Genomic DNA, 12833 nt, shown 5'->3' with positions numbered 1-12833 from the left:
TCCAAGTTTTTTGCACCAGAGTCTAATTTTTGCAAACAAAGGGCCTGATTCATGTTATAGGTCAGTAATGGGGATCAGTAAAGTTACAGTGATTTACTGATAGTTACAGCTTCTAGTTGTTTGAAAAGTTCTCCTACTTTGGGACTGATTTCTTGTCCCATCACCAGTGGACCAAATACTGAAGTAATATCTTTCAACCCCAAAAGAATCTGGAATAAAGAGCTGCAATTAGAACTAGAAGTTAGAAGAAAAATATAGAGTCTAAATATGTACTATACTTATTTATCATCCAACAATACAAAATTTCATGCAAAAAGCATGAAAAAGGATTCAAAAAGCAAAGACTTGTGTTTTGCTACTGCATAAGCTAAAATTTAAAATTAACCAAAACCTAAATAAAACCACCATCAAACCAAACAAAAAAAGAAATAGCATTTGGTGGTGAGATTGTCTCCATGGGATTTGGTATCAACCTTTAGGACAAGCTGTATTCTTGCTTGGCCACCAGATTGTTAACAGATTAATCAATCTTATCAAGAAGCCTGGGACATGGTATATTTCATATAATCTGACTATTTTTGCTCAATTGCTTCCTTTTGCTATGAGTCAATTGGAAATGTCAATGAGTATTTTGCCCAAGGAAAGACTATGCTGAAAGCGTAAGTCTAAGGTGCACTGCAATGTAAAGTGAAATGCATGATTTCTGCTCCTTATTTCAAAGAACTGTGTTGTTCCAAAAGAATAAACATCTTCATGAAGAGAAGCTACCCCAAAGTGTGTACAAACAGTTCAAAACAGAGTCCACTTGTACAGTGACACTTGTGATTGAATATTTTCTAAACATGTGTCTGATATCCACCCTGAACTCCACTGTAAGCATTTATCTGCAAATGAGAGCAGATAAATGCTTACAGTGAACTCTAAAGCACTGAATATGCTTTAAGAGTGCCCAAGGAATGTGCAATTCAGAAACAAGTTCTGTAATCCTTTCATGTCAAGGAACTCTACTGGCATGTACACCACATGGAACTGCAGCCTCCAAATAAGTTCCAATGAGCTCCTCAATAATTCAAATCTTCCTATTTCAGGTATCAGGCATTTAGATTTCTTTCTGTGGTAGTTTAAATGCAACACACACTTTGTAGTTTTGGCAGTTTTTATATTATCTCCTTTGAACTTGACTCTCCGTGTCCATGTGTAAATTAAACATAAATTTACGGCAATACCTGAGTTAGCACAAACTCATTATGCCACGTATCCAGATAAATGGGGACTGACAGGAAGACCAAAGAGCACATTTTTTGAAGAAGGCAGTAAATGAATCCTAGGAATACAGAATAATTAACATCCCAACCAGACAGGGATACTAAATGGGTGCTCTTGAGGTGTGGATGCTCACTGGTAAGGGTCATTAAAGCGCAGCTCAGGACATATAAGCTGCTCCGCCCTTTCCTCCAGGAACAGGACTGGTAATAAAAAGACTGTGAAGCCTCTTAGCCATAACAGGTTTTGTACAATTTTGAAATATATTAAGTGGATACCTGAGAAATAACAATTCCTGCGCTTGGGTGCCAAACACCACAATTTTTATCAACTTTGAAGTCAGAAAAATTGACAACAAATTAATAAGCACTATTATCCAAATCCAAAACTGTGACAAGAACTGAGCAGAGCTCAATCTTTCCACTGTTGAGATGATCAGCCTTCTGTAGCAATGTCTACAGTACTGAATTTTTTGTGGTTACTGAGGCAGAGCAATGACACAAAACAGCTGCTACTAAGTTCCTCATAGCTCCAGGTAGGAAGAAGTGGATTATTCAAATTATGTTAAATATGCAAACCATTTCTAGTCTAAATTGATAATGAAGACAACATCATTCCTGTTACATGTCAAGCCATATTAAAGCACTGAGTTTGCAAAAACTACTATGGGCTCTGAATATTTTACTGTACAGCACAAGTTCTTGTGAGGTGCGTATCGTATGTTTCCTAAAAAAATATTTATTTTTCCTTAAAGTCTTAAGTAGAAAGTAAAAATATCTTACTGTGTTGATCCCCAGACCATTCAGCATGTATATCACATCCTCTGTAGCTACATTTCCAGTAGCACCTTTTGCATAGGGACACCCACCAAGTCCTGCAACAGATGAATCCACTACAGCAACTCCCATCTGGAAAATAACAACACAAAAATGAAGCATCAGCACAGAGTATTATTTATAATTTTTCATAAATGGCAGGCCATATGTATTGGTTACTGTGCATAAAATATGCATTTCTCCACAAATGGGTGTGTTCCTTGGAGAAAATTCCTTATAATGGTTTTAGTCCTGACATCTTTATAAGGTAAGACTTTTCAAACACAGGATATGGAACAAAGAACTAATGGTCCATTACGTGTGATTTTGGCAGGTAAGATGATTGCTGTTTTATAGAAAGAGATTTAAGTATTTTCTCTCTTTATCTTTCAACTTAGTGCTTTTAAATAACCTGCATCTACTATGGAAAGTTTTAATGCAAAAAAGCTTTTGCACCCTTTTATTTCTATGATATGATTTTAAAATAAAGCTGAAATTGGAAAGCAATCATTTTCTGATAACAATATGTTAGGTATGTAATCCAGGACACTGGGTCTTCCTTGTCAGAGAAGGTTCTACAGTCTTCCCCTTGCCTCTGGAGGCATTCATTTTCTACAGATAATCAGAAGCGGGCAAGGGAATTAGGCAGAACAATTATTAGGCCTTCAAAGACACAAGCTCCTCTTTGCCTTAAGCGCACTAGAGGGTTCCCTTCCCCACAGGAATAATTTAGACAGACATACACTAAAACTGTAAGACAGGTCAGGCAGACTGAAATTCAGGACAGGATTTCCTGTGCAGAGATACATTTTCAAACCCGGACTTTGGGTACAGAGAGATTGAAAGTCTAAGCCATGCTTGTTACCCACATACACAAGTCAGGAAGTTTGGCTTAGAGGTCTGACTGCACAGATTGCTGATCTCTCTTCTGAAGAACCTACCTGTCCCTGCAGGCTGGTCTGGGAGCCCGAGCTTCTCCTTCCCAGAAGGATACAGATGCATGCACCTAGCTGCCAAGGTAGGCAAATGATACATCCTGCATGTTGCAGTTGCTAAGTCCCCTTTCCAAATATACCTAGTAGTTGGTTTTTTAGTTCTAAAATAAACAACTGTAATGTGGTTTTTTTTCATACTTGCTTCTAGTTTTAACAGGGTGCTCCATAGTTTTATCAATGGCCTTACAGACTCTTTGAACTTCCAACATCTCTGGAGAGCAATAATAAAGAAGCGTTGTCTCAGGTCCTATTCTTGGACAGAGAATATTGATCCATGTTGTGGTGTGGTTTTTGCTTTAAATTTGTGTTTGCCCACTATTCTCCTCCCTAATCTCCTCCCCTCCTGAGTTACCCATGCCCCAAGCCCTTCCCTAACTTCCTCCCTCCCAAGTTGTCAATCCTCCCTATCCCTACCCCTTTTTCCAGAGTGTTCCTTGTCTATCTTGTAGTATTCGATACCCCATTTGTTACTTTGTATTATCCCTCTCCCCTGCTCTCCCTGACAACTTTATAGAATGTTAGTCCTGCCCTAGATTCCTCCCCTGCCATGCCCTCACATGCCCTCCCCTATACCACTCCCCCTATAAAAACCTCTGCAGAGTCCCTAAGTTTCGTCTTGGGGTCCCAGGTCTTGGACCTAATAAATCCACCCAGTTTTACCCCAAGTCCTGTGTCGCCGTTATCTGTTCCTGTGCTGGACCAAGGGATAACTGGGAATAGCAGAGCTCAGGGGGGAAGGTCGCGCCCCTGCTGTCGCCGCCCAGCACAATACGACAGCGCACTGCAACAGATCTAGGTATCTGCTCAAAGCCTGTAATAAAGACCTCAAAGGAGTCAAGGTGCATAACTGTGACAGGCAGGAGAGTGCTATTTAATATTGCTCACATAATAAGAGTCTCTAAAAAGAGATACTGTACTACTAAAGTACACTAATTTGTGACTTATGGAGTGAATCACCAAAGTGCATGTTTCACATTTCAGTCACTTGTCACACTCTTTCTTTGTGTAAGCCACCAGTCAGAAAATGTGTTATATGACACATCTGTGTCCAGGACTCAGAGAATATCGATTCATGATGGCTGGAAATTGTTATTTATAAAAAATAATTGTTTGTTGAAAGTGTTGGTGACTGTGGGCAGATATGGGATATCACAGTGACTTGAAGGTAACATGAACCTATGGTTTTGTCTAACCACACCCTTGTATTCTCAGGCAGCCTTGTCTGAGTTATTCAAAGTACCCTCACTGGAAGCTGGAGTGAGCTCAGACAATTTACCTTACTGTAGATGCAAGAGCATATAAAACCCTGATGCCTTCCGCTGACTAAGCAGTGGGAGCAGTAATTTCCACATGATGGACAGTGATAATTGCTCTGTCTTTTAAATCATTGACTATTTTGGCTAAATATAAAAAAAGGAGAAGGTCTAATAACACCTTTACATTGGTGACATCCTTGGGAGGATGGCTTTAACCTAGTACAGGGCACTTAATCCATTACTTCCCAGAAACAGTGCATAAACACAAAGTCTCTAAAATTGCATCTCTATCAGGATGTATTTGCTATTTGAACATTAAACCACTGGAAGGCAAGGTCTAAACATGGCATATATAATACAGCAACCCTGACTGACCTCCAAATCTGACAGTCTTCAAATCAGGTCTTAATATGCAGTGAGCAGGTGCCTCTCTTTTAAGTTAATGTCTTTTAAATTTCTCTTCAGAATGCTTTTGAAAGGATATCTACTGCAATGTACTACTATTTCATCAACAGGGTCAGCTGCATCTGTCTGCTCTTGCCTGGTGCACAGACAGTTATAATGTGTTTGCTGACTCAAGTGCAGAATCACCCCAGTTCATCTTCAGTGTGGCCCAATTCAAAAAAATCCTGAAATAATCCATACTCTAAGCTCCAATCTAACAGTGCTAAAAACAGATGTTAGAAAACATCCCTCAGCAGTGCTACTAACTAATTTGGAGTTTGATATTACAGCCCAGCCTGTCCAAGCACAGAGTCTGAAATAGCACCTAATAAATAATTCCTCTGCACGTCTGAGCAGCTATGAAGCTGTTTTGGTTTTGCAGCCATTCAAAGCCCAAGGAGCTCTAAAGTAAAACCTAAAAATTGACAAAATATGTAAAACAAGGTGTTTTCCTTCATGACATCTTCTATATTTGTCTAGACTTTTACAGGAGATAATGAGTTTCAATCCTTTTAGCAATCCAAGCTTGCAAAAAATTCACTGTCAATATGATGTTTAAAAAAATCCACAGTCTCGCTGTCACTTCCTGACGGGCACTAAATTGTGCTGACATTCATGAGAAGTTGTACTGCAGCTATTTCATAGGATATGTCCTAAATGAGCACTCGCTGAGCTGCTTCCACATGGACATGTGTGGGGGTGAACAATGGCTTGGCTTCCAGGACAACTACAGTACTTCAGTATTTTTTGACACTTTTTGATAATCACAAAATTCCTGACAGTGGTTCCTGAACACCTTCCAAACTTTAGCTTTGGCTAGCATTAGCTTACTCTCTAGAGGAGGCAGAGGACTTTTTACTCCTGTCCCATGCTAACTTCCTAATTCCCCAATGAGAAAGAAAAGAATTAAATTCATCACCTTTGTCAAACAGCCAATTTTAACAGGAAACCATTATTGCCAGTGAATAATAAATGCTTCATGTTTCTCAGTTTGCTTTACTAGCTCCCCATAACTTCTTGTTGGGACAGTCAGTCTCCTTCCTTACTGATCTTTAAACCTGGTTTGTCTGGCAGAAGTTTAACTTTGTTTTTCTCTTAAAAATGGCAAGGTCAGCATCAGTAACTCCAGGAAAGTATGTGGTATAAATCAGAAGCTATAAATCAGGTCTTTCATAAATTAGGCTTCTTCTCAACAATGAGATTTTGAAAGCATAATATCAAGGATACAAGATACGCATTAAAGAGGAAAAGATTTGTGCCACAGAGGGGCCACAGAACTGTGAGGTTCAGTGCCCAATGTCTTAAAGATGGGTGCACGTAGATACTGCAAAGAATGGCTGCATTAGTTCAGCTTCTGTTCAAGGAAAGGTGAAGGCAGGGAGAAGGCAGGGAGGAAGAAGTAAGATGTGTCAGGTCAAAGGCTGCCCACACAAAAGGCAGTACAAGACTAATGCTATTTAATGCTGCAGCCTGGTCAGTGCCTAGCTGGCACTCTTGGAATGGTGTGGTTCTGCCATATTACTGTGTCTCTCTGGCATCAGTCTGCTACCCACAGCTACATGGTATGCCACTGGCAGAAACACCCTGTCCTGGAGAGAGACAGAGAATTAACCAGACACAGAAATGACTATGCCAGCAATGCTTTGTAAGGTTCAGTGGCAACAAAGACCCTTCCCTGATTTACCTTTTCAAGTTGTCAAAAATCAAAGCTTGCTATTCTCCTGTATTTCATATAATAAATGTATGCAAATAAATATTATTTTGGTATTAAAGAATTTAGAAGCATAATTTTCTATGTATAAGGCAATAAAATGGGATGAGATCTCTCTGTGGTAATCTGTGAAAGTTATCTGCATTTCCTTCATGCTTCTTTTTTTCTCTGCTTTTGCTAAAGGTTAACACATCACAAAACTGCTTTTCTGAGTTAACACCATCCATACTGACCACAGGGTGTCACTGTTACATTAAAATAGCAAATTTCCCAGTTCACGTCGTTTGAAAATTAATACATTCATCGGAGGGAAAAAAATCCTTTTCTTCCAAAACATATTGAGATGCAAGCAATTTGTGGGCAGACGTGCCACATAAAATAGGTCAATACTGCATTCCTTTAACTCATTGTACACATCTCTTCATATTGCTACTGACACATTTATTATAAGCAAAGCTGGCAGTGACATCTAGAGTTAAAGTTCCCTAACACTTTTCGTCATAAGGCCCCACTTTCAGTTGTTTATTACTTTGTCAGCCTTTAACTGCTGGAACTTATATTTTCCATACCTTGTCTCTGCCTCAGACTGGATTGTTTTGAAAGTTTCAGTGAAAAATGGACTTGGCCACTTCCGGGAACAAGTTTTGGGGAAGAAAAACACTCTGTTACATTAATATTCAATAAGTTTTACATGAGTTTCTTGGAGATATTTTTGTAGCTTTGCACTCTCAAGTTTGGCACAGAAGGGATACTGATCTTAAGAGATCACAGTCTGGGCTTAGTTACAAGCTTAGGGAAGCTCCACCTTATTTCCACCTTATTTCCACCTTATTGTCAGGAACTAGTCGGTCTGGGAGTTAAAATGTCCAAGGAGAGAAGCAGCTGACTGTGATTTTTTTTCTTACCCCAAGAAAGAATTGTAAAGCAATTTCTCTGAGTTGGAAAATCAGTGTCCCTGACTGACAATGCATCACCTGCACAAAAAGCCTGAGCAGTGAGGTCTGTGTTGCAGATCTGGCTCTTCAAAAAACATTCATGGATGTTTATGGGGAATCAATTCCATTCAACATGAGACTGGTTTTGAGATTTTGGAATGCTAATAAAAATCCTATGCCATAACACAATTAATGAAGCAGATGTTCACAAATCATTATTTTTATTGCCTATGCAGGCTTATTGCGCTCCTTTTATGAATATGTGCACTCTTATATTTAAAAACACCGGGTTTGCTTGTGTGGGGCTGTGCTCAACTTGAGGTCTCCCTTGCTAAGGATCACAAAGCTGCAGGGGGAGCAGGAGGCACGCCAAGGTCTTGTTGGGACCCATGAAGATGCAATGATCATCAAAACAGTAAGTGACTTTCCAGTCTCCCTTCCTTCCCTCCCCAGGCAAGCCAGGGCATTGCCAGATGCTGCTGCTGACTCAAAGTAAGTAGTTACTGCTCCGGATGCTCTTCAGCAGAAGTTGCTGCTCTCAAGCCAACCTGTGATGGTTTAACAATTTATCTGCTTACTGTGTCTTGAAATAACCTGATCTATAAACACAAGGTATTTGTTCTATAGACAAAAGTATGAACACAGTCAGGAGACCAATGAAATAGGTAGGGAAGAGAAGATAATAATCTTGGGGACTGGAGGGAAAGGGAGAACTAGACCGAACAGGCAAAGGGGAGCTTTGGGGTAGGCTGCGATAGAACAGTCTAGTCCAGAGATGAAAAAGCTGTGCCAGGTTACCTGTGCCCTACATATCATCAGGTAACAACAAGGTCTTTCTCATATGCTACATGCCACTGTAAATGAATAAAAATAAACTGGAAAATAAATAGAGGGCTTTGAATGGACAGGGGAGATAAATGATTACTTAACTCCATGGTAAAGTTACTGAGGGCAGCTTTGGGAGAGGCAAATTAAGCTGGGACTGAACAAAGAATGCTTGGAGCTGCTGACTGTTATGGTCCAATGACAAAAGAAAAATAATCCACTTCCATGGGTGGCTCGCAGAGGATAAGCTGAGTAGACACATACCCACTAAAATTAAATGGCTGAATTATCATAATATGGGGCATCAGCTGAGAATGAGTTGAATGAAGGACCGAACAGGTAAAAATCAATGTCTGAGATGCAGGCTGCAGGCAGTGCACTTCTCTGTGAGCCACAATACTGAAAAGGGCAGAGGACTACTATGAAGAATCAGGGAAAGGCACTGATTTGAAAGGTCTAGTGTTTGAAGTACATGTGGCAAATGTGGAACATGTGAATCTATCAATGAAAATGGCAAATCTGATCCAAGCATGACAGCATTTGAAAAGGCCCCTTTTTTCCTACATTCAGGGAGCATATAATGAAATTAATCTATCTTATGTAGCCCTCTTACTGTATCTGTACCTTAGAAAGAAACTACAAATTCTTTCAATTTTTTTTTTCTTTGTCATTGCTGGCTTCTACCAACTCCCAATCCTTCTAGTTACTGCAAGACCAATTTGTGTTGAGTCACCCTTCAGCTTAAGCTGGGTGGCCAAATTGTTCCTGGAGGCATAATTTCTCTTACTTCTTATAACCAGAATACTTGCAGCATTATGCACTAAGTGGCAGTGGACACTACCTTGTACCAATATGAGCAAATGAAGTAGACTGATGACAAAAAATTTCTATTGTTTTAAAATAAATTTGCAGCAATCACAGCATTTATAAAAACAGGGAAAGTAAAGCAGAACAACTTTCATTTCACAGTACCACCATCATATATCAGCATCAGGGTATCTAAAAGAACAAAATAACAGCATTTAAAATGCCATATGACTTCAATTCAGCCTGAGCCTTCATGCATTGTTACAATTTTTCATATTATTTTAGAATGTACTACAAGGATATGTAGAATTTTGAATCCGAGTTTGGTCTTTACATAATCCATAAAATCTTTTGCATTTTATATTAATGCAAAAGATGCTTTTGCATATTTGTTCTTAATACATAATAGATGCTTTGTAGTTGGAATACATAATATATTTTTATAGCAGTTATTTTCTAATGCATGAGATTCCTTTTTTCATTTCTGGAGATAAATCTCAGAACAGAAAAGAACAATTGTGCATCCTACTCAAGCTGAACAGATATGTATCTCCATCATTCACCATCACTCCATATTAGATTTAGAGTCAAACAAAAATAATTGGTACAGTTAATGCTGTTAAATAAAACCTGCACTTTTTATTCAGACTTAGCTACTATTTCAAATCTCTCTTAATTCTATTCTCAGAATCCCCTGAAGGAAACAATTCTTTATTCTACTTTAGCATGTAGGATGTACGGACATTCAGAGACTCTGCTCACCAATATTCATTGACAAACCACACTCAGCATAAAGAAAGGTGGATTTCCAAGATGTATGGTAAACTAACCTTAGAAAAAACTCCTGGCATTCGTTACATCTTCTGGATTGCACAGGTGCACATCCATCTTCTCCCATATATGGAAAATAAGAACTGCATCCTCCATTCAAATGCTTTTAACTTATTTACAGCTAGACTGGAGACAATATTTATCATCACAAAGTACAAAGCCAAATGTCCCTTTTCTTCAGGAGCACCAAAGATTAACAGATTAGAATGTTTTCCACATGTCCACTTTACTGTCAAGAGAATATTAAAGAAGTTTTCCAGCTTCCGCAGCTCAGCCAGATGTCAATGGATCCCACAGTGAAGCAAAATTGGCAGAGTAGCCTTCTCATGACCCCAGCATTGTTTTATCAAGGATCAGTTTAAAAGTATAAAGGGCCCATTTCTTGCTGAGATCTGTAATGTTTTTCAGCCCTTTTCCCCTGCAATTACACAAAAGTGCTGACTTTGTTGAACTACTGATATGCAGTAGTATTTCTTATGACTTCTCTCACACTGTGCTGTAATTGCTGTTTATGTTGGCACAAGAAAAGTACCACATCTTGTTTCCACTGTACATTTCCGGACTCTGGTTTCAGTAACATCAGTGTAGGATATTGTACTGGGCATATGTTTTGTTGTGTAAACATTAACTGGTAATTTACTCTGTCAGTCTCCACAGTATGGCTTCTAATTACCAGGGGTTGAGGGGCTTCAGATGGACATTTTACAAAATATTTACAGCAGCTATCCTGCTTCTTTTTTTTCTTCACTGCTATTTGTGTTTTGAAAAGCATTGCAAGAGTAAAAAGCTCTATCAAATGAAGTAAACAACTCCATCAAATGCCATAAAAAAAACCTGAAACCAAATGTATTCATTCTTTTGCACCTCATTCTCTAGAGTAACTAAAGACCACTTTCCCAACTAGTTAAGCAAAAATCTTGGCAATATTACAGTAAACATGATAGTATAGTAAAGTACCAGATATTTCTGTTTGCTTGCAATTTGATTATTCCCTTTATATTTTTTAACAAGAAAAAAAAAAAAAAACTTCTATTGGCTTTTTTTTCTTAAAATTCACTCTTGCTAAATAGCCTGTGAACTTGCAAATGGCTGTGCACATCCTTATTTGATTCAAGACTCAGACAAATGTACTTAACAAATGGGACCACTAAGGTCTTGTTAGAAAATCTACTGCAAAAATTCAGAACCAAGGAACAATCTCCCTTTAAGAGCTATGGAATATATGTTTTAGTCATTCATCTGTATAATTTCAAGGAAGTAGCACTTTATATTTTGTGCAAAAAATACAGTGTCATGAGTCGGATTCCAGGAGGGGAATAATTCCAGTAACAATAATTACAGTAATATGGGCAAAGAAGATGCCATCAAATAGGGAATTTTTTGGCCACCCTAGGCAGAGAGAATTTTTATTTCAAATAAAATTTTCATCACAATTTTCATTATAATGCAAGAAACTTTTTTTTTTAGTGTGATAGTTTCTCATCATCTACTGTTCCATTACAATTGGATCAACTTTATAATGTACATCACATTACAGTACCTTAGCATGTTACACTACCTCCCCTTCAAATATATTGACTAATTAAGTGTTAGCATTAAGGTGGGGAGCCACAAAATGTAAAACGCCTTGAAAATACTTTTCTCTTATTCTGAGGGAAGTTCCTTTTTATAAAAAGACATCTGTAATTGTCTATCCAATGTATCTGCCAGCAGTAAAGACAAAACACTTCTTTTGTTTAAAAAGGCATTAAACTTAGCACCTTGTATTTTGCTACAGATACATACATTTTATTGCTCTGCTAAATCTTTTATTTTGTTTACTTGGTTTATTCTTTAGAGGAAAAAATGCTCCATCATGTTTAAAATTATCTCCTATTGTTGCAGCTCTTAGTGCAAGCAAAATTTAACTTCTACGAACATTGGAGAAAAAAATTTTCTTTCTGTAAGTGTTTACTTTATGCATTTGAATGGACTCCATTTATCAAATCACATCATTTGCCTCTGGCAATCTTACCACATATCATTCGCACTAAGCAACAAAGAAGAAAAAAGTAAACAGGCAAACATGCAAGCTGGAGTGTATAACACTACCATTCCTTTATGTTTAAAAAAAAAAAAAAAAAAAAAAAAGTTTTCATTTCTGAATGCCTGGCTGTTGCAATTCATAGTGCAATATTTCAAAAGAAAAAAAATAGATAAGTGACAAATTATTTGACTCGGGAGACTGTTTCTGTGTTGCTTCAGCACAGCACAGAATGAAAAAAATGATTGTCATACTTTAGGTACTACATCAGCTTTGGTTTCTGTCTTAGCTGAAGAGTCATCTTCAACTAATTCCACTTATGCAAATCCTCCCTTGTTCTCCCAAGCTACAAAGATCCACCCAGCACTCATTTGGAGTGAGTTCAGAACTCCAGCCTTCTGGTCACAGTTATCTAGAGATTTTCTGCAGTTTAATTTACCTTAGAAAACACACTAAGATCTTGTTTAATGCCACTTGATACATCTCAAAAAAGGAAATAATTCTCCCTCCTTCATTGTTTGCTAGATAATAATAAAATTCCTTCTGAGGAGCTGTAAATATGCAAGAATGGCCAGAGTTTAATTCCACCCCCTCAGCACAGCTGTCTGTAGAGCTGCCCAAAAAGGAAGGAAGCATCATCCTGTAAACACTACACTTCCCTACTGGAGACCCTGGGATTTGTCATTTCCCAAGTCCAGCCATGGCAAACTCCTCTGACCCTTGCTTAGGTCTGAAATTCAGGTTCCATGTGATGTCCTCTTTTTCAGGCAAAAACTAGAATACACACAGTCACAAATAATGAAAGGTCATAAAAGCAATAATTTCCAAGAGGGAAAGCATTGTAGTGATTCTGTCCTTTTTTTTACAGTTACTATTAAACTTTAAGAAAAACTACTTTAGGGTAAAAAGGGAGAGGGAGTAAGTAATT

General features: G+C 38.2%; 1 protein-coding gene across 1 annotated transcript in view; it reads right to left on the bottom strand.

The window, feature by feature from the left end:
* The window catches only part of HMGCLL1 (3-hydroxymethyl-3-methylglutaryl-CoA lyase like 1), a 76675-nt gene that overhangs the window by 4901 nt on the left and 58941 nt on the right, over window positions 1–12833 (bottom strand). Inside the window, exon 8 of the mRNA XM_053938894.1 lies at window positions 2046–2171. Coding sequence (XP_053794869.1) covers window positions 2046–2171 — 126 coding nt within the window. The remainder of the gene's footprint in view (window positions 1–2045; window positions 2172–12833) is intronic.

The sequence above is a fragment of the Vidua chalybeata genome, chromosome 3, assembly GCF_026979565.1.
Source record: "Vidua chalybeata isolate OUT-0048 chromosome 3, bVidCha1 merged haplotype, whole genome shotgun sequence".
Taxonomy (NCBI): domain Eukaryota; kingdom Metazoa; phylum Chordata; class Aves; order Passeriformes; family Viduidae; genus Vidua; species Vidua chalybeata.
Note: the sequence above shows the minus strand (reverse complement) of the source record. Positions and strands in the feature narration are given on the sequence as shown.